The sequence below is a fragment of the Sycon ciliatum genome, chromosome 3 (assembly GCF_964019385.1).
Source record: "Sycon ciliatum chromosome 3, ocSycCili1.1, whole genome shotgun sequence".
In the NCBI taxonomy this organism is placed as follows: Eukaryota; Metazoa; Porifera; class Calcarea; order Leucosolenida; family Sycettidae; genus Sycon; species Sycon ciliatum.
Window position 1 is genome coordinate 38188644 of NC_088645.1, and position 26734 is coordinate 38215377.

The following is a 26734-nucleotide window of genomic DNA, read 5'->3' on the forward strand; positions in this document are numbered from 1 at the left end:
CATGCAATCCCAGCATTTACCTATACACCATGCAATCCCAGCATTTACCTACACACCATGCAATCCCAGTATTTAAATATACACCATGCAATCCCAGTATTTACCTATACACCATGCAATCCCAGCATTTACCTACACACCATGCAATCCCAGTATTTACATATACACCATGCAATCCCAGTATTCACCTATACACCATGCAATCCCAGCATTTACCTACACACCATGCAATCCCAGTATTTACCTATACACCATGCAATCCCAGTATTTACCTATACACCATGCAATCCCAGTATTTACCTATACACCATGCAATCCCAGTATTTACCTATACACCATGCATTTTTACCACATATTAGGAGACATTGCTTTTCCATGTGCTTCTGTTTGTACTGTAGCAATGGAAGCAGCATCTGAAGAGGAGAGTAAGGACAAGTATCAACCACCAGATCTGGCTGAGTACGGTGATCACTACTTCTCAACCAATGCACCTCATCCAGACCTGGTGAGAGCATGTGAAGATGACGATGTGGAACAAGTCCGACAAACCGTGAATATCGGCACTCCAACTGAACCTGTTACTAGACCGGATCTCTTGGAACAAGTGCCGGAGTCATACCTTTCCGTTTGGCTTAGTCGAAGGAGAATTTCCATGACAGTCATGGTAAGTCAGAAGTATCTCCTTCCTCCCCCCAAATGAATGATGCTTTGCCAGTGTCGCACAACAGCAATTTTCAACTCTCAAACTACTTCTTCCGTGTACTAAAACTTCGTGACTTTTTTTAACGTTGTCTTTGAGCAGGAACCTGCTCAATGAACGGCACCAAAGGCTGTCATCGACAACCCACGCTCATGTCGAGGTTAGTTTGGTTGATCCCGAACAGATTCTCCACGGACGCCATGCGTGTGAGGACGTTGCCGACAGAAACTCAAGAGTCAAATTAAAAAAAACTAACACTTACTTGCTCGAAACTGACACAGTGACGAAGTGAAGCTCGTGGCTGGAACACGGAGTCACGTGGCACTCGCTGCCCCGAAGCTGGCCAGGCTCGTATTTGCGGTGCGCGGCCCCATAGAGCTATGCAGCGTGAGAACATAAATTTGTTTCGCTCGCATGGCAAGATAAAACATTTCAGTCATCGTCCAACCAGCGCAGGCTCCGGATCAGAATGTCGACTGCCTGGCTTTCTTCGCCTCTCTTCAATCAGACGTCTCCTTTGCCGCCAAGGGGAATCGCAGGGACCTCCTCGAAGCCATTGTAGAATGCTTGGGAGGATTATCCCGGCGAGAAAATGCGAAGCGTGTGGATGTGCTTGTACGACTTGTTTCACCGCATAATGGAGGTCGCGGGTTGGAACGACTGAATATAGTCGACACCGATTCGTACACAGCTCTAGAGATGGAGAGGACGTAGCCAAAGTCCAGCGTCGGATCATCACTGCAGGTGACAAGAATCTGACCAAAATGCGAGCGGAAGCAGCGACTTTTGGCGATGCCGAGTCAGTGTAGTCAGGTGACATTGACATAAGGGACGAAGATTCTAAAAAAACTCAATCTCGTTCGTTTGAGTTGCTATTTCCTTTGTATATAGCTTGTAAATATGTCAGAAAATGCCACGAGTGTTATTCCGAGTCAAACGGAACAATCCCAGAGCTGTGCGCAGCTTTAAAAAAAGTCACGAAGTTTTTGTATACGGAGGAAGTAATTACAACTTGCAATTGATTTCAATGGCTTTTAGAGGTTAAGAGGTGCATTAGTGTAGGGCTGCAACGGGTAGGGGTTTTGTCGGGTAACGGGTCCGGGTATTTTATCCGGGTAGCGCGGGTACCCTATCGGGTATTTTTGACACAGTTTGTACTGTGAGTGTGCACTTGCGCTCCATAGAAATTGTACAGCAGCATGTACATATAGCCATGCTATTTACATGCACCGTTGCAAAAACACTGTACTCCAACCACCCGATCGGGTTCTCAGGAGAAAAATGGATACCCTACTACTTCATCCGGAAAGAAAAACTTCGTGACTTCGTGACTTTTTGACATTACTTTTCATCAAGATTTCAAGGAGTTACTGAGCTCAACAAAATTGTTCTTTTGGAAGAGAAACACTTCAACACATTCAATCGACATTTCTACAATATCTACAGGATCGATTAGTCGGAGTAGAGTCTCAGTCTGGGTTGCCATCGCTCGACTCATCACCGCTGAAACCGTTCCAAGTCGAAGGTCGATTACCGCGATGTCGTATGTCACGGAGGAGCTTCTCCATGTCCCTGATCGTCTTCGCTGTTACCTGGATGCCTTCCTGTGATGATATTGTAACTATATCATTTGGTGCCATTAAATATCCCTATACATATAACTATAACCTTCCAATCCTCATATTCACACCTGTCCATATATGACATTAGAATAGCATGCTGCGTTCTACTTCCCGTACTACCGGTACCTTTTCTAATACTCACATATTGTACAACTTTATAGTTAACCACACCAAGATAAATAACATGGATGACAGCCCTTCAGCGTTAGTTGTCGGTTAGCCGAACAAGAGTGAGTTGTTGGTTTGTCCTCTCCATCACATGGTGTCAGAAGTGGTCCAGTCACTGTGTGTCAGTACTGCGTACCTCCGTAGTTGCTGAAAGTTTGCGTATTTTTATTTCTACTTTTTCGATTTTTCGAGTTCGTTGGGCCGCAAGTGAGCTAGCCATGGATCTCGAGTCGTTGGCGTTTGCTCGCCACGAGCAGTTGATGGACATCTGCCGGGGGCTGCATCTCCCCACCGGTGGTGCACGCTCTGATTTTGTGCGGCGGATCCTGTCCGTATCGCACAGCAGTGCGCGGATGGATCGGGAGATCAACACTGATTTCGAGGAGGTGGCCCCGGATGATGACGAGCTCATTGGCTTACCTGATGAGCTAGCCATGGATCTCGAGTCATTGGCGTTTGCTCGCCACGAGCAGTTGAGGGACATCAGCCGGGGGCTGCATCTCCCCACCGGTGGTGCACGCTCTGATCTTGTGCGGCGGATCCTGTCCGTATCGCACAGCAGTGCGCGGATGGATCGGGAGATCGACACTGAGTTCGAGGAGGTGGCCCCGGATGATGACGAGCTCACTGGCTTACCTGATGCGGCTACCAGGTCGACCCTCCCTTCTCCACCGATGGATTTGTTTCGTCCCGCACCGTCTCCGAAACCTCGCTTGCTGAAAGTAAGTGATAATCCTTATTTCGGACACAGTATTGTGAGCAACAAATTAGATTACAACAGTGAGCAGTCCTTTGCAATGAACCAGTCGCAGTTTCAGGCCAATCAGGGTTCTTCTCCTAGTCCTAGTGCTTACCATACGCATGAAGCACCTGCACTGGCTTCAGCTACATGTCGTACTCGTACTGGGCGTACACATACCCATACTAAGGTTGCATGCTCTACTCCGGAGCCAAAAGCGGTCCACGTCCACCGTCAGCCCGTACATGTTGCTTTTGGTGAGAATTCCGTGTGTGGAGATACTGGTAGTACTAGCACGCACAAACTGAGTGATCAGGCGCGCACTTAGGCCAGCATTACCACTAGCACTAGTCGTACACGTACAACCGCAGGTCCGCATGCCCGGCACGTGCACGTGCACATCGATCCTGCTGCTGAGAACCCTGAGGCTGAGGCTGAACACGAACAGCGTTCCGCCACCGATGTCGATAGTGTCGATGTCGACTCGCCGTCCCAGCTGTCGATGCTCACGCAGTTGGTCTTGCAAATGGCGCAAGTGCAACTCACTCAGGCCACACGGCGATTCTCGCAGAAGGTGCCACTGGCTAAACTGTGCCCTGGGGACGATGTTGAGGCATTCCTCACCAGTTTCGAACGATCAATGCGGGCGTACAGAGTTCCTCCGGACGATTGGGTCTATTTGCTAAGCTCCCAGCTGACTGACGAGGCCTTGTTGGCATACGCGGTACTTGCCTCCACCAGGGCTGACATCTACTACCGCGTGAAGGAGGCCATTCTCCATCGCTATGCAGTTACCCCCGAAACGAGCCGCCGTAAATTTCGGGGCACTACGCTGCAGAGCTCGGAGTCCATGATTGACTTCGCCGTTCGTGTCCGTGACACTGGCAGTCATTGGCTAAGCCCCGCATCCTCGCGGGAAGCCATAATTATGTGAGTTGATCCTACTGGAACAATTCTTGTCTGCGCTGCCTTTTGGTTTACGCACTTGGCTGCGGGAACGCAAACCGTCGTCCCTCGACCAGGCTGCTTCGCTAGCGCAGGACTATCTTGACGCACAGGACCGCGTAAAGGAGCCCAGCAGTGCTCGTCTCAGCAGCGGCAGGGAACAGTGTCTTGTCTGCCACATTTGCCAGCAGCGTGGCCACATGGCCATGGATTGTTCTAAGCGACGGGCACCATTGCCGAACACTGACGCACGTGCCCAGGTGCAGGGGACATTCGCGTCACCCCGAGACCGGACGTCCGTGTCATCGAACCTTGCTCGAGTTCGCTGGCCTGCACCAACCTCAGGCTCAGCGTGGGACCGGCCAGTATCTTCCCCAGATATATCCAGTCAGACCCACTTGTCATCTGACCGCCCAGTGACTTCTCGTCCTGACCGTCCCACACCACCACCGAGACGCCCCATGTCGCAGCCGCGCTTCTATAAATGCCGTGAGCTGGGACATATTGCTATTAAGTGTCCGGATCACACTCGCACCGCTCTGTTTTCCAGCCCAGATCAGGAAGTCCAAGATGCTGGTACAGTTCATTTGCTGCCGGATGAGGATGATCTGCTGGGTGAAGCACATTTCTGCTCACCCCCTCCACCTGTAGAATCTGGTAGGTTGACATCCGCTAATCCCAGCGCCGCCATGGTACCAGCACCCGAGTACACCGCCGCTGGGTACGTGGATGGTACCCACGTCCCGAGCATTGTTGTTGATACCGCGTGTGGCCGCACCATGGTACACAGGACCTTGGTCCGGGACCAGGAGTGTGGCCACATCATGGTACACAGGACCTTGGTCCGGGACCAGGCGTTTGGCTGCACCATGGTACACAGGACCTTGGTCTGGGACCAGGATTTGTCTGGTGAGAATACCTCCATTCGTTGTGCCCACGGTGATGTGGCCAGTTACCCCATGGCCGATCTGACCATCACCATCGACGGCATGGTGTACTATGTCAAGGCAGCAGTGTCCGAGAACCTGCCCCATCACGTGTTGCTTGGCCGTGATGTGCCCCACATACACGAGTTGGTCCGGCTGTGTCAGCCAGCCGCCACGGACGTCTTGGTTTCTACGCGTGCACAGGCCAAGGCTTCACCTGATTCGACTGGTGCTGCTGGTTTGCACGACATCTTCCCGTTCGAGGATGAACTGTTTGAGGATTTGGCCTCGAATGACGCTTCTTTGCGTGCACCACCGGCGGACCTATCTAGCACACCGGAGGTGACACCGCCGCCTATCTCTGCACCCGATTTGCCAGATGCCACCTGTTTCGCCGACGAGCAACGACTTGACCCATCTCTTAGCCCATGTTGGGACTATGCTACTGGCCGACACAAGACGCCCGTCAATGGCAGTACCTTCTGTGTTCGCCAGGGCCTCCTCTACCGAGAATACTTACCGGATGGTGTAGCTGGGATGGATACCACCAGCCCCTACTACCGCCTTCAGTTGGTTCTGCCAACGGAACGGACATCCAACATTCTGCACCTCGGCCACACCGTCCCCACAGCTGGCCACATGGGACAGGTGAAGATGTCCCAGAGGATTCTTCTCGGTTTTTGATGGCCGACGATTCTTCAAGATGTCGCGCAGTGTTGTTCCGCCTGTGAACCATGTAAGCGTACCGCCCGTGTTCTGGGTCAGGATCGGACACCACTTTTTCCTCTTCCTGTTATTGGCGAGCCCTTCCGGGTGGTAGCTATTGATATTATCGGCCCGTTGCAGCGTACGCAGTCCGGCAAGAAGCACATCCTCACCTTAGTGGATTATTCAACCCGCTATCCGGAGGCAGTCGCTCTTTCCAATATTAAGTCGACTACCGTGGCTGATGCGTTGGTCTCCATCTTTTCCAGAGTAGGACTGCCCGACAAAATCCTCTCTGACCAAGGCTCCAACTTTACATCGGACGTCCTCCGGCAAGTTGCTGCTTTACTCCGTATCCAGCTCACCACATCCACTCCGTACCATCAACAGACCAATGGCCTCGTTGAACGGTTCAATGGTCGCTTTGCTGCTGATGCGCCCCGAAGTTGGGACGAGGTGTTCCCATATGCTTTATTTGCGTATCGAGAGGTGCCTCAAGCCAGCACTGGTTTCTCACCCTTTGAGCTATTGTATGGCCGCCATGTCCGGGGCCCACTGGATCTCGTGCGCGATGCTTGGGCTCAGTCGGCAAAGGAGCTCCGGACTACTACTGCCCAGTTCGTCCCCACGATGCGGGACCAGCTTGAACGCATATCGAGGCTGGCTCCCACCTTGCCACCGCGCAGCAACGGAAGAAAGCCTACTATGACCGCCTGAGTCAGGAACGCACATTTGCTCCGGGAGACGAGGTACTGCTCTTCCTTCCGGCTTCGGCTCGCAAAATGGAAGCCGTGTGACAAGGCCCTTACCCTATTCGGCATAAGGTCATCAAGGTCAATTATGAGATTGACATGGGACCCCACCGCACGAAGCGATATCGGGTTTTCCACATCAACCTCCTGCGGCGGTTCCGCCGGCCCCAGCTCGCGGCCTTCACCGTTCCTATGGTGGAGGGCGACCCAGGCACGGAGCTGCTGCTTGTCGACTGCTCCCATCTACACGTTGATGGCGTCCGTCCTACCATTAACCCTGACCTTTCGCCGGACCAGCGGCAACAGCTCGACATGCTGCTATCGGAGTTTGAGGATACCTCTCACCCCAGCCTGGCCAGACGACCGTGGTGGCTCACTCCATCCACACTGGCGACGTCACACCCATTCGTTCCCGGCCATATCGAATTGCCGCTGCGCACCACTCTGTTGTCCGCGATGCCGTCGACGAAATGCTGGACATGGGCGTCATACGCGCATCCCGCAGTCCGTGGTCCTCACCCGTTGTGCTTGTGCCGAAGAAGGACGACTCCATCCGCTTCTGTGTCGACTACCATGCCCTTAATCAGGTGGCCCAGTTTGACTGTTACCCGATGCCGCGGGTGGACGAGATCCTCGACTCTGTCGGGTCTGCCCAGTTCCTCTCCACCCTCGACCTGTATTGGCAGATCCCTCTGGCAGAGGATGCGTGTGCCAAGACGGCCTTCATCAAACCGTTTGGCCTGTAAGAATTCACTATGATGCCATTCGAGCTCCATGGAGTGCCTGCAACATTTCAGCCAGGGGCGTAGCACCCGCTACGACTGGTACGACCATGCCCGTACCACTTTTCGAAAAGTGTGGTCCGTCCGGAACGTGCAAAACCGTAATAAAAAAATCAGGATCCATCGATGCATATGCGCATCAGACTTTGACCTTTTTCTAGACTCGTAGATCTGTTATGCATCTGCAGTCGGACTGAGTCTACTGACGTCTGTACTCGACTCGACTGCATGCACACTGCGCCAGAAGTGTGTGTGAAGTGTGCCAGAAGTTCCCAGAACGCAGGATTTTGTGTCTTTTTTACAAAATTTTCCCAGGGGACGTCCCCCGGACCCCCCTCCAACACGGCCTTCGGCCGCGCCGACCTTCGGTCGTACCACTTCCAAAACCCCTCCTACGCCCCTGTCAGCGTTGCATGAATACTGTCTGGGCTGGTCTCCCGTTTGTCCTGGCGTATTTTTACGATGTCGTCATCTTCAGTCCGACTTTTGAGGACCATCTTGTCCAGCTCCGCCACGTTCTCGGACGCCTTCACGACGCTGGGCTCACTGTGAAGCTGAAGAAGTGTTTATTGGGTATGGTCGAAACTCCCTTCCTTGGTCATGTGATTGGTCATGGTCGGGTGCGAGCGGATCCTGGCAAGTTGCAAGCCATCGACGATTGGCGACAGCTTGTGACCAAGAAGGTCCTGCGTTCCTTCCTGGGGTTGTGCGGCTACTATCGTCGCCTCATTCCTCACTTTTCAACCATCGCGGGGCCCTTGGTAGCCTTGACGTCGAAGGGCCACAGCAGCACCCTGCACTGGACGACCTCAGCTGCATAGGCCTTCGTTCAATTGAAAGGCCTCCTTGTCTCCGACCCGGTCATTGTTGCGCCGAACTTTGCTGCGGAGTTCTACCTGCACACGGACGCGTCCGATGTTGGTTTGGGCGCTGTACTGACCCAGCGTGATGCCCAGGGCACCGAACATCCCTTGGCATATGCCAGTCGATAGCTCCACGACCGTGACCGCCGTTATGTTAACATCAAGAAGGAGTGTCTCACCTTCAAGTGGGCCATTCTCAAATTTGCTCCGTATCTCCTCGGCAGATGCTTCACCCTGATCACCGACCACCGCCCTCTTCAATGGATCGCTATGCATCATAGTGGTAATGCTCGGGTGGCCCGATGGGCCATTGCTCTGCAGCCATTCGCTTTCACCGTTGTGCACCGGCCTGGCGCCCTCAATGGCAACGCCGATGCATTGTCCCGCCAGATGTGACTCTCTTCTTCTGCTGTGTTGCTCCTAGCTTCTTTGTCTATTGTTTCTCTCTTCATTTAGTCATTGTCCCAGATGGTATCTCGGAACGGAGAAGGGGAATGGTGTGATGATATTGTTCCTTTATATCCTTTAGTGCCGTTACATTCTATATCTATTGTTTCTCGTTTAGTCATTGTCACAGATGGTATCTGTGACGGGAGAAGGGGAATGGTGTGATGATATTGTAACTATATCATTTGGTGCCATTAAATATCCCTATACATATAATTATCGCCTTCTTAGTATTTGACCCCACTAATTTCCCTGATACCTAAGCGGTCAAATATATCGCGTATTTGACTGCTTAGTCAAATACACGATATATTTGACTACTTATATTTGACTCCTTAGAACTTCTTGGACTTAGAAATTTTCTCTCCAACTTAGAAAAAGAAATTTTTGAAGAAAGCAGAAATACACAAGATGGGATTTGAACCCACAACCTTGTGAATCTCAGTCACTCTTCCTTACCACCCAGCCACTGTGCTACCGATGCTGAACCTAGTTTAAACAATGATCTTGACCTTCAATGCAGTACAATGCGGTATAGGCTATAGTATAATACTAGAATTACAAGGATATGTCATATGAAGAGAAACTATTGCGTGGAGAACACGATAAATAGATTATAGACCTCATAGTTGGTCTATACAGGATATATAGACCTCGTAAAAGACCTCGGGGGACCTCGGTCTTTTACTCGGTCTATATATCCTGTATAGACCTCCTAACCGGTCTATAATCTATACCTATAACCTTCCCATCCTCATATTTACACCTGTCCATATATGACATTAGAATTGCATGCTGCGTACTACTTCCCGTACTACCGGTACCTTTTCTAGTACTCACATATTGTACAACTTTATAGTTTCGCACACCAAGATAAAATAACAAGGATGACAGCCCTTCAGGGTTAGTTGTCGGTTAGTCGAACGAGAGTGAGTTGTTGGTTTGTCCTCTCCATCTCACTTCCCCAAAATCTCGGCAGAGACCACGGTAGCGCTGCAGCGCTAGTTCGCATTGCGCCTCCGCTCTGGCTCGAGGATGCCCTAGAGCAACAAACACAGGCAACGCCAAACATTTCAAATTTCCTCCGAGGGATATCATAGTTGTACCAGCACTTCCCGGCTGCCACGATCAGATCTAGCCTTCTCAATGATGTGTCAACCAGGACACGTTGTTGAGGCTGCTAGAAAAGGTGAGATCTTCCACGTTGAGGTCTGGGCTCTGCAGTGGCTGAACGGCGTCTAGTTTTGAAATTGTTCATATTGCTTTGCTGAGCGAAGTGACGATTGTCACATCTCTGCGTTTTGGAGTTTTGACATCTTGCCGACCTGTTCGCATGCAGACAGGCGTTTCGGGGATTTCAAAGCTATTCATTTTCCACTCTTCTTGCTCGTCAGTGCCATTGTCCTGCACTGTCAAATTTTGAACTCAAAAAATAGCTACGACGAGCAATGAACGCAGTGCTTTTCTTCCCATTGCGCCTGATGGATGAACATGAAAAAACGCGTTCGCTTTGTTTTGTTTGCAGCGTCAACACCCTTGCTCTACGACGACTGTCGGCTCTCCAAAATATGAATCATACTTTCCTACAATTCCGAAATGTCATGTCCGTGTGTCAGGCTAACAGAATCAGAGAGATAGAGATAGATAGAGAGATAGAGAGAGAGACAGAGAGAGAGAGAGAGAGAGAGAGAGAGAGAGAGAGAGAGAGAGAGAGAGAGAGAGAGAGAGAGAGATTGAGAGAGAGAGAGAGAAAGACAGATAACAGCAGCGAAATGTAGTGAAAAAAGTCAGGAATAATTTGCTTCAGGAGGAAGTACCCGATCAAATTACGGGTAGCATGGGTACCCTACTGCTCGTTGACACCCCTACATTAGTTATATTCACAGTACATAGCCCCTCAACCATCGGTTCTGTCCTGACAGAATTCAAAGTTGACATCATCTTAATGATACAAAGCGTGTAGTACATGTCTCGTTCTGTACCTGTGGAGGACAAAATAACATTGTGATCCCATGTAATGCGTTAACAGACGGTGAATATGTTGTAAATCACTCGCTAGAGAACTATTGCATCATACAATATTGTCGGTACAGCACTGTATCTGGATGGTGCACACCGTTTTAACGGATGTTATACTTTTCGTTACAGTCCTTATTTCTCTGAGAAACAGAAATCAGATAGAAAAAATTACATAGAAAGACCAGAAGTGTATTCGCAATCACTTGAAGCGTCCTAGTCAAACAAACATTGGCACCCAGCACTGTGTTGCTAAACTTGAACTCTTTCCTGCGGGAAGAAGAATGTGACGCTGGACTTCTAAATTCATTTCCTTCTAGTCACATGCCATGATGGCTAACTTTACAACACACAAAGTTACCAACGAATGTCTGATGTTCCACGGACCGGGATAGTGAGACAATGAATTTTCAAGCTTTGAAAAACTCACACCGCATGACCACCATGACTACCATCTTGAGCACACAAGGGGCATATCCTTCGCAAAAACGGGCTTGAGGAGGCTTATGAACTACTTGCTTCCACTCACATAGCAACCGGTTTGTACATGGGGTAGTGGTCTACCCGAGAATGTACTCACGCGAAATGGTCTACTCGAGAATGTACTCACGAGTAGCGGTCTACCAGAAAATGTACGTGGGTAGTGGTCTACCAGAGAATGAACGTGGGTAGTGGTCTACCAGAGAATGTACTTGGGTAGTGGTCTACCAGAGAATGTACGTGGGTCGTGGTCTACCAGAGAATTCACTCCGTGTACCGTATTCCACACTCGCAGCCACACGCTAGCGAAAAAACAAGGCAAGAAAGTAATAAAGAGCAAGCCGGCCAGCAAGAGAGATGTCAGTGCAAGACATGGGCAGAGCAATGGCACGGTGTGGGTGACTGGGCAGCAGGGTAGCACTTGAAAATCCGACTCCCTAAATTTCCAGCCATGACCGCTAAACCGGGCTGGCGGAAAACTTGCCTTGCCGCCAAAGAACTCTTCTACTAATATGGGAATTGCACCACTGCCAGTCACAACCAAATAGCAGAAGATAAGCAAGTGGAAGAAAGCAATCATACAAAAAACCGCTGAGCCCCTTGGGACAGAAACACAAACACAGCATGCAACATGCCACGGAAAACCAGAAAACAGCGGACAAAACAAGCAAAAACGTACAGGACCCAATGGTGGGTGGGCGGGAAGACTCCATGCTTACACGAGGAATACAGGACCACGCCGTAACCTGTGGCAACTGAGCACTACTGGCAAAGCTCGAGCTTCGTGCTTCGCAGGCTCACTCATTCACCCCCGTCTGTTGGGGAGAGGCGGGGGGGGGGGGGGGGTGCTGTGTCCAGGTCGTGAATCTGCCACTCTCCTCGGCGGCGCACATTCCTCATCCTCAGTCAGTGGCCGCCCAATAAGCCGGAATTACAACTGGACCAGATGCCAAGGGCAGTGTGGGAGAGCGCACCTCTACAGTAATGTCAAGGCCGCCACCCAAAACTTGGCATTCATGGCCAACTCCTCCAGCAACTGTCCAAGTACATCAGTTCCTCCCGCCACACGGTCCGGCAAGTAAGTCACCCATGGCAGACCCCAACCCAAGCGTGGCAGGGCGCCACGCCACTACCCCGTCTTTGAAGCTGACATGTGAAGACAGTAGTAACACACAGTTTCTTTCACTCACCATACCAGCCAGCCCTGCTCTTGATTCCAATATGCCATGTATTCACACGCTCATCGATGTTGTCAGCTTTACTAGACTGCTCACTGATCATTTAAGCAAGGCATTCTCCACCTTTGTGAGCAGGGGCTTACAATCTGGATTCCTCATAGCCTTAGGCTTCATAGGTCGCCGTCAGACTGTGACGGACCCGAATCTTCCCTCATGTACCGAACATTCCTTGTACATACTTAAGTATCTAGTATCCACACGCCCATTGAAGTTGTCCGCTTTACTAGACTGCTCACTGATCATCCAGACAATGCATTCCCTTCCTCCTGGAGCAGGGATTTACAAGCTGAACTCCGCATAGGCTTCACAGGTCGTCGGCAGACTGTGACGGACTCAAATCTTCCCTCATGTACTGAACATTCTTTGTGCATATCAGAGTCTCTGGTAACATCCTGTGCACAAGGAGAGACCTGCGGCCCATATTTCATCTCTCCATTTCCATCATTCCAGTACTCGGGCATTGGCATGGTGCCCAAGAAGAATAGTAAACTACGCATTTCCCACCATTTATCAGCTCCAGTTGGCAAAAACGATAACGATGGCATTGATTCTTCCGCGTTTAGCCTGTCTTATATCCGGTTAGACGACGCAGTGCAAACAATTATGGCCTACGGGCAGGGTGCATTGCTGACACAGCTGGACATCCGCAATGCATTCCGCATTCCGCTCGTTCCTGTGCACCCGCCGGACTGGTCTCTACGTGGTATTCAGTGGCAAGGAAAATTTTACTTTGATCGAGTGCTGCCGTTTGGCCTACGCTCTCCAGCCCACACAACGCAAACTCGACCACTTATTGGGAAACCCTCCTTTCCGTCAAGCATCGTCGCACCAGGCAGAACATTTACATGGCGCTTATGGCATATCAATAAGAGGCTAGCCGATCGCCAATGCTCTGTCTCGTTTCAACCTGCAAGCATTCCATCAGCTGGCGCCATCGGCACGCCAAGCCCCAGACACTGCAAACTGCTTCCCACTCCTGGACTGATGCGGAAGGTTTCCGACCTGGCAGCCACTTGCAAAAGGAAAATTGCGCAATTATGTGCATAGGCGAGATGGACGCCCATGACGGCTACAGACATAATGCTCAGCTACTTCGCAGCACACTTCCCTCAACCGGTGAAACTACGGACAATTCATGTGTACATTGCTGCCGTGTGCAACACGAATCTCGAAGCCACTCGACAACCTTGCCCGGTTGCGCCCTGCTGCCATATTTGACTGCCTATCTATCTGATGCCAATGACACACTCTTCCCCTACCACTCTGGGACACTGCTGACTAGACAGGAGCTGACAGAAGAGCTCTGACAGCTTCTTCCACTCACGGGAACATCTCATTCTCCCGATTACGCTTGTCATACGTTCCGCATCGGTACCACCACTACTGCAGCCATGGCGAGTTCCCCTAACTGGGTAATCAGGGCAATGGGCCGATGGAGGAGCAACAGTGTCCTGCGCTACATCAGGACGACCAACACAGACAAGGCGCAGCTGATCCATAAGCTGTGAGAGGTACAGGCGCATTGCAGAACACAATGAGGTATGTAAGAACCCGCCACGCGGGCACACAACTCACACTGATACATGTGCCCATACACTTACTTACACCAGCTGCCGATTGCTTGGAACAGCATGGCAATTTGCTCTGCTAAGGTCATGCTGACAGACTGTGCCGATAGCAACAGCAGCGTCATTCACATACGTGCATTGAAAATTTGCAATATGTCACAACTTAGCATGGAGGCTGGGCAAACATGGGCAAGCTATCTCCTCTCATCTGGCAATCTACCACTGCCTTTGGCCATCACACTCATATGCCCACACTCCTGCCCCCTAACGGGCATCGCACATTGTGCGTGAGCGGTCCGCACTTCGTGCGTGGGCTATCATACATACCATCATATGAGCCGTCTACACTCCGCCCATTCAATGGGTGCCCATTTCATGGGCTGCACCTCGTGCGTGGAATATCATACATACCATCATACATGGGCTGCATCTCGTGCGCGGATGATCCTACATATGAGTATCACATGCTAGATTCGGTTGCCCTGCACTCCATTAATCCTCCACACGTTGTGTGTTCTCCACTGGTCTGCAATAGTGAGTGTATGCGTGATAACAGGGGACAAAACAAGCAAAAACGTCCAGGACCCAAGGGAGGGAGGGTGGGTGGGAAAATTCCAGGCTAAAACGTGGAACACAGGACCATGATGGCAGATGAGAGAGAGAGAGAGAGAGAGAGAGAGAGAGAGAGAGAGAGATAGAGAGTTGCGCAGTGGAAGAGTAACAGTGCACAACCGTAAAAGGTGAGTTAAAAATAAGTTTTTACACTCTTTTGCTGCGCTCAGCCCTGAAAAACAATATTTTTTACTCACATAGCAACCGGTTTGTTCATGGGTAGTGGTCTACCAGAGAATGTACTCACGAGGCAAAGGATTGTCAGGTGGAAGCAATGTGTGTTGATACAGAAAGAAAGTTGTGCTGTGAGTCCGCAACATACCTATCCTTGGGGGACGCGGACCTCCAACCGCCGTGCCATTGTAGCAGTCTGTCCACAATGCCCGAGTTAGCTGCGGCTGTCGCACCACCTGATCAGAGGCTGAGGAGACGTATGGTGTCGGGTCAGTCTGGGTGCGGCCCACAGCCAACTTGAGGATTCCCGTGGCTCTGCTGGAGCTCATGGTGCTGCGCACGCCTGACCCAGAGCAGGCGGAGGTTACTTTTCCCAGTACATGTTGGCCGGGTGAATGTCTTCCTTGAGGGAGAAATCTCTCTGTTATGCAGACCGGACATGGCATGGAGCCGGTGAATTGGCGAGCGACCAGAATCACGTCCCCTGCTTCAGTTAGTCGTTCTTGCGACTTGGCAGGTGCACGGACAGATGGGTCGGGGTAGAATCCAGCGAGGACACCACGAGATGATGCAAGTCGTCCCAGGGTAGTAGGGAAAAGACAAAATTTAATCATGGTGGTATATTGCAGATCCCCCAGGGAAGCCTCTGGTTGGGCCAGGGTGGACATCAGCTGGCGGACCAAGGACTGTGAGATCGGAGTGCGGCGGGGGACGGGACGAGCACAGAGACGGCGAGCGGCGACTTGCAGTTATGTGATAACTGGTTCCGCATCGGATCTGGGTGACCAGCCTTACGGTGCAACCAACATAGAGCCATGCAGCCTTGTCAGACAGGGGCAAATATAGCGGCTTGTTGGATCAAACTCACTAGGTATAACTGCACGTGTACTGCGTGAGCTCGGAAAGGGGCGAATCCGGCCCCAGAAGCCCACGTACGCCAGCGACCGAATGCTTGCAGATATGCCCTGCTTGTAGATGGGTGCCACGTCACTCAGCAGGACGAACGGTAGAACGTCGACAAGGTGCTGAACGACTGGATTCTGTATGGATGCTAGTTCCGTCCAGAAGGGGAAAGACGCTGAACAAGGCACATGCAAAACGCACGCACGTACCCACCCATACAGGGACAGGAAAATGACACACGGGGGATCAGGTATGTAGAGACTGTGTGTTGCTCCTTTGAGTTTTGTGGGTGTTCTGTCCATGTATCGTTGATTTCCAGACTCCCCTACCCGGTGCACTTTGCAGGGGTCTGACCTTCCTGTGTGTAATACCAAGGTTAGATACTACTGTGCAAGAGTGTGCAACTCCTGGATGCGTTTGCCCGCGGCGGAGATTTTTGTTGACGTAACCTTTTCTACGACGCACGCGCTGCGAGTCTTTTGGAAAGTTTTACCTCGTGCACTTGGCCGGGCTTTACATTACAAGGTCGGTGCCCAGCACGTGCTCTCACACTGCTCTGCAGCAAAAAGCGCGTTTTTCTGGAAAAAGGTTACATCAACAAAAAAATTCCGCCGTGGGTCGGGGTATCTGCAGATTGTGCATGAGAGATCCGGAGTTGCACACTCTTGCACAATCTTGTTCTACTACTTGCATCTACTCTTGGTGAGATGCTGGTTGTGTACAATGTGCCCTGTGTGAAATGAGTAGGGGACCAGGGGTAACAACCGCTGCACCGTCCGACCCTGACCTTGTTAACGCGGTTTAACGCCTCATACCGTCATGCATACAGGCAAGCTGAGACAACCATTGTCAACATGACAGCCCGTCGAGCGTCTCCCTCCCTCATCATCACTGCCCATCGGGCGTCTCCCCCCCTCATTATCACTGCTCATCGGGCATCTCCCTCCATCATCATCACTGCCTATCGGGCTTCTCCCTCCCTCATCATCACTGCCTATCGGGCTTCTCCCTCCCTAATCATCACTGCCCATCGGGCTACTCCCTCCCTCATCATCCCTGCCCCTCGGGCATCTCACTTCACATGGGTAAGGGTAAGTTCATTGAATTTTTTTTCACAGAGGACGGACTACATATGGGAGGGGGAGGCAAGGTAACCAAAAAACAAAACTGAGGATGGACAGTAAGACCTCTAATGAGCACAGTTTCGGAGAGAACAAAAACGGACTGCATGAAAACGGAAAGGTGGCGGTTCCGGCCCAAACAGACAGACTGGTTGAGGCGTGCACCTGAATTAGCCGGACCTGAGATGGAAGGCTTCTCGAGTAACGGTAAACGGTGTGGCAAGCCCACTTGGGCGGCAGAACGGTCACCATGGTGCTGGTGGTCAGTCAGGAAAGACAACGGTGGCATGGCACGAACACAAATGAGGCAGACTTAAGGCCGAACGGAAGTGCGGCAATCACAAAAATCTGGGCCTGGCCACGGAACTGGCATTTAAAACCTACGAACTCCCTATGTTCTAGGGAAATCGAGATGTGATGGTAGCTATCTTTCAGGTTGAACGTGAATATAAAGCAACAGGGATCCGGGATGAGTCTCAGATCCTCAACTCTAAAATGAAAGTCGGCCAAATGCTTATCGAGGAAGCAGGTGTATAATCAACCTCAATTTTCCATTGCCTTTAGGGAGCAGGCCCAGCGGGTTAAGTACATGGGTAGCGTTTTCTCCCACTGCCGCCGAACGCAACAACAGAAGGATTTGGTCAAACTCAAAACTGGAGTGATTATTAGAAGATTTAGGCTACATGCCCTGAACTGGAGTGGGGTGGGTGGGGAGACAACACATAAAAAATAGCCATAACAAATAATACTTAAGAGAGTATGTCTGAGAATACCAAAGTATGTGTGCAAGTGGATCTCTCCGATTTCGCTCAAAATTTGCAGGTAGGTTCCCTTTGGGGTGTGGATCGATTGTGCAAAGCCCTTGAAAAAGTTTCTGAAGGGAACCTTGAAATTTGCATACCCCTCAAAATGGCCGAAATATCACATTATTTATGGGATCATTTGTGGCGTCAGGGGATGATGGACCTCGTCTTCTGGGATGCTGGCGTGGCTAAGCGGTACTGCTCCAGGAACTCTTCTAAGGTGAGGCAATGTTGGCTTGATGGAGTTTTGTTCATAGCTTGTTCGTATACGCTGTGGCGTGACTCGTTTCTAGACCCATGAAATAATGTGATATTTCGGCCATTTTTGAGGGGTATGCAAATTTCAAGGTTCCCTTCAGAAACTTTTTCAAGGGCTTTGCACAATCGATCCACACCCCAAAGGGAACCTACCTGCAAATTTTGAGCGAAATCGGAGAGATCCACTTGCACACATACTTTGGTATTCTCAGACATGCTCCCTTAAAACAAAAACTGAGGCACCAATATTTTGCCAAAATGCAATGGGGTGTAAAAACCGCCCATGAACGTTACTGTCACAAGCACTTATCTCGTCAGACTCCAGCCAGTGCGGGAACTCATGCTCCGTCTATCCGTGGACGAGCTCCAGCAGTGGGTTTTGGTTGCTGAGTCCAGTGTGGTTGGCGACTACTGCCTCGGCTGAACTTGGAGCAATGCCTAATGACGTGACCCAACTGCTGGCAGTTCCAGCAATGCTGGCCGCTGCCAGGGGTTCAGCCACCGTTGGCAAACAGTCCGTGGCCTGATGGCCTTCTCTCGAATGTGGCGTTGTTGCCAATTTTGAATGCACGGATATTCCTGCCTGGGCATGGTATCTCAGGATGGAACCACTCCCTGGGTTGTAATTGCCTGAGCCGATGACCTGTGGAGGCTGCCTCGGCGAGTCTTTTTGTCATCCGCAAGGCTGTCACCCAGGCTGCCCTCCTCGTAGACTCTCACTGTTTCCCAGTCAAAGGAAATGGCTATTTTGAGTTGTTTCTGCCTTTTACAGATTACATACTCACCCTCCCTCAAGAGCACCTTGGCCTCAGGTGTGAACTCCGATAGCACCGATATGGCGGCATCAACCTTTTGCAACACCGTCTTGTTGGTGACATACTGAGCCGGTAGCCCTGCCGACTTGAGCTTTTTCTGGGCCTGGCTTAGATGACTTGTCAGAGACTGCCCTGCTTTTAGTTTGGCCACCTAAGCTCGGGCTGCCGTGGCCTCCTCCTGCTCTTCCTTTATTTGTGATGAAAGATTTGTGAATGCGGAGGCGAACCACGACGGCATCTCCTCATTTGCCGAGCTTGGTGTTGGTCGGCAGGTGTGGCGGCGGAGATGGCAGCACGTAGCACCCTATTTCAGTCCTTTCTTGCTGTCGTGCTCTCAATTCACACTCGAGGAGGCCAAAGCAACTTGCTTGTGGTCCCACCTGCTAGCACTACTCGTTTTGCTAAGCGCCTAACGCACGCTTGAGCCATTATGTAGAATAGATTGCCCCCAGCAGCAAAATTCAAATAGGTATTGGATTTCAAATCTCAAGCCTTGCAGTATATATTATCAGCGACATAGGTTTTCCAATGCACACTGGATTGATATCTGTTCGTTGCAACCAACATTCCGTTTTCTTTTCTTTCTCTTTTTCTCTTATATCTTTTTCCGTTTACATTTTTATTCATAGTGGGTCCAATGTTATTAGGCAAAAACAAATTATGACCTTGTTTCCGGTCGCCCGACCGGGCCAATTTTTCCCAAATTTTGAAACTTTTTTTGGTCCCAAATGTACTTCCTCCGCGTCATTAAAATTGTCGGTTCGCACATCGCAATATTTGTGACTTGGCTCATCTTAGTGAGACTGTCGGAATCACTGTTTTCTATGTTCGAACACTGGTGTGACTCTTCCTGCGCAATGTCTACTTGTCACTGAAGCTGTGGTGGTCTCGGACTTTGTCGGAGCTCTCCTCCGCACCAAGCAAATTCATCGCGCTCAGCACTATTCCGATCCAGAGCACATTTCGTTTTCTAGAGTTCGTGCCATCCCACATCGTTCGCATGGGCATTTGTCAAGACTGCAAGCTCGGGTATAAGAATCCTGGTATTTCTCCTGAATACGAACTGCTGAAGTTGACGATGGCAAGAACAAAGTAGTCTCAAATTCCAAAAATGCGCTACTTGTGGCGCATGTTGCTGCGAAGGTAGCAGGTCCGAAAACACCAACAAAATCAGCAAAGCGCTTGCCAAGGAAAGAAGTTGGGGAACTGCTTACCCTATCCCGTTGGAAGGTCGTTACAGTGTACTTGAAAAATGCTAGCTTGCCTTCATCTCCTGCCACCTGGAGGCATGGATCGCTTGAAAACGTAGTTTCTTGACCTGAATTTAAACACGCGTCTTGTTCAGCGTATTGTTGAGTGCTGAAGGGTCCGCCTGAAACTCTGGTGAAGACGTTGACCTTAGCCGCAAGTGCAGCGAAGCGGGGGTCACAAACTAAAGCTTGGTCCGTCGACAATGCTCTGCCTTGATTTCTAGCTGATTTCCATGCCCTTCGAGTGGACATATAATTTCGAAGAATCGCTCTGGGAAGCGACAATTTTAATGACGCGGAGGAAGTATACAAACGGTGGCAATGTCATGTGTGCAAGTGCACTCAACGAGTCATAACTCAGTAAAATCTCAACCGAATTCCACAATCGAAACACCTACAAGGTAGCAGAGATTCTCAGCTGTCGGCTCGAAAACCCCCGGGGTCGATACGAGCTAGAATAACGGAGCTGGAAGGACTCGAACTGTTTGCTTGATTTCTCAGGATGTACGAAAACAGAAATACACCACATGCGTACAAGAACAGTGAGTCAGTCACTTTGACATCGATCCTTGCCATGATATATGTACTTTTTGAATGTACATGTGTAGGTGCTCTTGTCCATCAATACCACAACGATTGAGAAACCAAAAAAAGTATCCAAAAAAAGTTTCATTCCGGCCGACCGAGTCTCCTTTTTGAGGGGTTGCCGACCGGAAACAAGCCTATTTTTTGTTTTGGCCTTAGGCATTTTGCCTGTTTTGATTTCTACTATAAATAAAGTATACATGGTTGATAAATATGGCGGTAAACACACGCCTGCCCACACACGCTCTCTAGGCTGCAAAGTTCTGGCACAGAGCTCTCCTTCTCACCACCACCACCATCAGTTCGCGCCTGGCGCCTGGTCGATGCATGGCTGGCGGTATCCGGCATAGCAGGCTGGTACATCAAGTAGCGCATGGCACATAGATGATGACACAGCAACGACATAGCTCGAGGCGCAAGGCGGCCAGAATCTGCCTCCGTCTCCCCCTCTACACTCCTCTGAATCATTCAACACTGCTACATCGGCTCAAATGGCCGACAATGTTCTCTCGCCGCAAAGTGAAGCTCACCCTTCTTGCCCACTCCATAAAATACCAATATGCCCTACAACACATACGCATGCTCAACACCCCCGCTCAAGTTACCGCCCAGTACAGCCTTTGACACGCACGCCCTTGGCACCTGCCACTCTCCAGAACCGATCGCTGTAAAGACTCCCCACTGTACAAGTCCCTAGAATACTACAATGCCCTCCCTGCTAGCATTCGTGACGTGTCCTCCCGACCTGCTTTCAAACAAGAAATCTGCTCACTGCTGATTAACTCAATCTGCTCCTGCAGCTCTCACCCTCTCCCATACTTGTAAAATTCAAAGTGATGTAAATCACTTTACAACTGCGTAACCCACAATCTCACCTTCTCATAAATTTTTCTATTATTGGCGGTGGTGCCATCGTGAGAATAAAGAATTCAAAAATAAAACAGCTGGGCGTAATCTGGCAGTCCAGGCAGGCTCAGGAGGAGCTAGATGAGCCTTGGTTCCATGGTTGCGAGTGGATATTGGCATGTTGAAATATTTAGACCTCAAAAAACTCCAAGCTAACACGAGGAACACAAGACCACGATGGCAGGTGAGAGAGAGAGTTGCACAGTGGAAGAGCAGCAGTGCACGACAGACAATGGAGATTGAAAAAATACGTTTTGACACTCTTTCGCTGAGCTCAGCCGTGAAAAAATATAACACATTCAGGAGCACTAGATTTAGTTTTGCACGAGCAGAAAGGATCAATGCGGATACAGGCTTTCAATGGTGCTACTTTCTCTGATGTGATAAACAACCTGCGCGTCATAGATAACCTCATAAATTAGTGTCACCCACGGGCTGGTAAGAAAAGTGACGCCGAGAGTCATTGACCTTTCGCAGCTCAGTCTCACCAACATCTCGTGGTATACAGTTTTGAGGAACAACGATGCAACCATGATAGTAAGAACTTTAATGCTTCCTCGGCACAAGTGAGTTGCTTGTAGTGCTCTAAACAAGGTTGTACCATGTGTGTGTGTATGTGTGTGTTTGCATGTGTTTGTGTGTGTGTGTTTGTGTGTGTGTATGTGTGTGTGTGTTTGTGTGAGTGAGTGAGTGAGTTAGTGAGTGTGTGTGTGTGTGTGTGTGCGCATGTGTGTGTATGTATGTGTGTGTTTGTGTGTGTGTGTGTGTGTGTGTGTGTGTGTGTTCTCTGCTCTGGTGGAGGACGGTTGTACCTTTTCGGGCTCTTGTTTCTGGCCTCCGTCCGTGCTTGTTCTCGCAGTTGTGGACGGCCTGGGGTGTCCCCAGCCGTCCAGGCCAACAGTGCCTGAGGTGGGGTATTCACCGACAGGAGACTTGGTCGGATAGTTACGATGCCGACACTCTCCTCGTCGCCCCCACCTCGGAGTCCTTCGCGAGGCTTTTCAAGCCCGCGAGTGGAGCAAACTACCGCACGAGGACGACAACTTGGAACGACTCTGAGTGTTGGCTCATGGAATGTTCGCTCTGTTGTGGAGAGTGATGGACCAGTTCTAGCGGCAGCCGTGAGAGGAATCGTTTCTGATGATAAGCCAGATCCATAGCTGCTGGAGATGGCTCTCTCGAACATGGTCCCGCTCGTCCTTCTATATTGTCGGCCCCGGAAGGGGACACGTGACCGTAATGGCAGTGTTTACCAGGACCAGGACCAGGTGTGTGTGTGTGTGTGTGTGTGTGTGTGTGTGTGTGTGTGTGTGTGTGTGTGAGTTTACTTCCTCCGTTAAGCAAAATTTCGTTCCGTTTTGTGTTCTTGTCTTTCTGTCGGCATTAGACAAACATGTCAGTGATCTATTCCCTACAAAGGCTAGCCGCAGTGTCGTCCGTTGTTCTGACAGGCTTTTGAACCTCCGAAAGCGTGGAGTCCTAGAAATAATCGGCGAAGCATAACCATTTCTTGACAGGATGTCACCAGAACACAACCCAGGCGCATAACACTGAGGTGCGAAAATGAGAAACAGCTTGAAAGACCTCGTGGCTCGAAGAAGGGCCCAGAATTCATGCAGAAGTCGACCAGTCACTGCTGCACAAGCGCGATGGTACGCGTTTGCCCACAGCCAAAATAAATCAATGCACGTGTGTTTGTGGCGCAGGGGAAAGCAAAAGGGTTCGACATTCAGGTTGTTGTTCAGCCTGCGCAAAGTCCCGATCTCAACGTCGACGACTTGGCGTTCTTCCACACCCCGAAGACAGACGTGTCACTTGTGGCGAAGGAAACGAAAAAAGGAGCTTCTGCAGGCTGTGGAAACATGCTGACAGGAGTACCACACTGCCAAGATGAGGAGCGTTCGGCTGTGTCTGTATGGCTCTTTCAATGGCTTCTGGAGAGTCTGAGCAGCAGAGTCACTGGAGGTGAGAGTCAGCGAGGATGCCGACTCGATGACATCAAGGAGTGAGTCGTCATCAAATTCAGACGAAGAATGAAGCTGGACTGCTTTCATGGCCACGCTAGGCGGTTTAATAGCCACTTGAGCCATCTTTCCAAGATTCCTTTTGGGTCTCTCTCCCCTCCCCCATTTGTGTGTGCGTGTGTGTAACGGAAAAATTAAAAATTAAAAAAATTAAAAAGATAGGGATTCACTGGGCGGGCGGGCGGGCGGGCGGGCGGGCGGGCGGGCGTGTGTGTGCAGGCGCTTGCGCCTCGTGGTTTTCTTGGAGCCCGGAAACCACCTTTTTGCGGCCAGCGATAATTGTGCTGCATGCGCAACAGTTAACATGCGGTGCACGTGTACTGTCACAGTGTGCGTAGATGCACGTTTCGTGTGAAAGGCAGGGAACGTGTAGTGCAAGTGCCCACCACCGCTACTGCTGAGTACAGTGTGCAATAACATGTACATTAGTAGTAGTAGTGGTAGTACAGTCAAATCTGTCGTAAGCGACCGCCCCTTGGTGCAAGAAAAAGCGGTCTCTTACGGCAGATGGTCTCTTACGGCAGATGTATGGTAAATCCGGCATACCGGGCATCATGCTTCCATGTACTCAAATCAACGAGAATAATGTGATTTTTAATATCATTATATTGGATATTCAATAGAATATAGGGGTGCACAAACCCAAGAATAGTGCACATACCCGGGCTAATCTGTTTTGTAGCCTACAGGAAGGCAAGTACAGTTTCGCACCTGACTGAACCTGGGTCGAGGGCGCTTACAGCAGATTTGAATGCAGCCACCGTGCATGAAATCGTGGTCGCTGGTCGCGCACAGCAGATGGTCGCTCTGGACAGATCAGTTTGTATGTGAAACCGTCGGTGCACGGAAAATCGGTCGCTAACGGTAGATGGTCGCCTACAGCAGAGGTCGCTAACGGCAGATTTGACTGTAGTAGTGTACGGAGCTTCCAATCCGGGTGGGTAGATCTACACGTACACGTACACGTACACGTGAAGGCCCCTGCATGCACTGGTAGATCTACACATTATAATTATATATTATACCTTTTCACTTACGGTCCATTATCACTGTATTTTTCTCACTGTACCTCATTGGTTTTTTTTAACAGGAGTGGGCCATCCCCTCATTTCATAGGTGCCAAACATGTTACGTTTTTCATTCACGTTTTGAATCTTGTGAAACAATAGATGTCGTATCGTGAAACTGGTAGATCTACACATGGTGCAATAAGTCTAGTACTATCAAGTATCATGCATGCACGTGCACATTACAGTCATCTATGTGACTGGTGCTCGACCTACGTATCTATACGGTCATGTTGCATTCAGGCACACCCACTACGGTACCGGGGCTAGTGACATGTCCACTCACGAGAGATGCAAACAATTTTTTGCTGGACTCGACGCTGTCCAGTGTACGAGACTGTGCTTGTGCTAGGACATCAAAGACAAAGCGCCCACAGTAGGCATGTCGCATATGTCCAAAGTGGAAACAAGTGCTTTCATCATGGCTTGGTTTTGAAGTGGGTGCTTTGGTCTTGGACTCGAGTACGAGCGGCTGTCTGTTTTGTTAGTAAAATAATTTTACTAACAAAACAGTAATTTTACTAAAATTACTGTTAGTAATTTTACTAAAATTACTGTTCAGGTTTGTGGTTTTGAGGACAAAGGCAATGAGTTTTCAACAAAAGACTTTTTCCGCTCTCTGGGGAAAAATCCCAGCAGCGTCGCACCCGGAACGACATGAAATTTCTGACGGAGAGTCGGATTCTTCTTGGAAACCACCTTTTTTGACCCGGTGCACGTGCCTTGTTTGTGTACAAAGTGTGTTTGCAACGCCAATCGCTTCACCAGTTGATCGAAACCAGCACACTGGTGAACCCCAATCATACTTGTGCGGTGTTGTGAGAATACGTGGGTATGCATGCAGCTTTGCTCTGTGACTTTCCATTGCATGTAGTCACTTGGCTCTCCCATTGTCTATACACTGCTCTGATGCATTCGGGTGCAAGCGCTAATGGTGTGTGTGTGTGTGTGTGTGTGTGTGTGTGTGTGTGTGAGCATGTCAGCGTGTGCGTGTGTGTATGCATGTATGTGCGTATCTGTGTTCTTGTTTGTGCGCTTGCATACTCAGGTTCTTCTGATGCTGGCAGCATGCTACTATGGCAGCATTCATTGTGTCCAGTTTTTACTGTGGTGTGATCCGTCGCTCTTGCACAGCAAAGTTATGTTTAAACTCTATGAGGAGCCACGACGTGTGAGTACTGGCCGAAGTGCTCGGCGTGAAACTGTTTGTTCTGATGACTGGTTTGTTTTATTCTGATAAATCCAACATGTGTTCATCCAGCGTCGCATTGCTGTCAAAGATGTTCCCAGAAAATTGAATGTTCCTCTCTTTGTAAATGTGGTGAACAATGCGGCTCAAAGCCATAATACAGTAAAACCTAAAGCTAAAGGCCACTGTGACTAGCGACCAGCCTGGTGCTACAGACCACTTCGCCAGGCACAGACGGTCTCATTTACAAAAATGCACTATGGCAAGCGAATACCTGCTGAACGCGTCCAGCGACCGCCTTTTCTTGTCCCAAAGTCAATTTTTGACCTGTAACTAGCGACGGCAGTGCAGGAAATCAAAGGTTGTTCGAAGCTCCTTCTTCGAAATTTTGATGATTTTCTGTCCTGAATGGACTCTTTCTATACTACAGCTGCATGAACGAACGCAATCTCATTTTGACTATGGGGTGCACTGCACCTGTCATAGTTTCAAGTGCTCTCATGAGCAAACATTATAGGAAACGTCTTGGAGAGTACCTGCTCAAACCTGCTCTATGATCGATGCTACTTCCCAAAGAGAAATGGCATTGCGCAAGTGGTGGCAAATTGTATTAGCTACATTTGGACAAACATATCAGAGATGCGATCCATATATGGTTGCGTGGTGCAAACCTCTATCTAAAGACCACCTGCCACTAAAGACCGTTTCTTCTTGCCCAAAGGGGTGGTCGTTAGTTGAAGGTTTTACTGTATACACGGTATACTTTAGTAGAGCTACAACATAACCACTGGCCAGTGGGTATACTTTAGTAGAGCTACAACATAACCACTGGCCAGTGGGTATACTTTAGTAGAGCTACAACATAACCACTGGCCAGTGGGTATACTTTAGTAGAGCTACAACATAACCACTGTCCAGTGGGTATACTTTAGTAGAGGTACAACATAACCACTGGCCAGTGGGTATACTTTAGTAGAGCTACAACATAACCACTGGCCAGTGGGTATACTTTAGTAGAGCTACAACATAACCACTGGCCAGTGGGTATACTTTAGTAGAGCTACAACATAACCACT

The 26734-nt window shown here is 49.9% G+C and overlaps 1 protein-coding gene across 1 annotated transcript in view; it reads left to right on the forward strand.

Moving 5' to 3' along the window:
* LOC135813056 (uncharacterized) overlaps positions 1 to 26162 on the forward strand; it is a 55343-nt gene extending 29181 nt beyond the window's left edge. The window contains exons 4-6 of the mRNA XM_065326275.1: positions 399 to 664; positions 25518 to 25640; positions 26145 to 26162. Coding sequence (XP_065182347.1) covers positions 399 to 664; positions 25518 to 25640; positions 26145 to 26162 — 407 coding nt within the window. The remainder of the gene's footprint in view (positions 1 to 398; positions 665 to 25517; positions 25641 to 26144) is intronic.
* Positions 26163 to 26734: the final 572 nt, after the last annotated feature.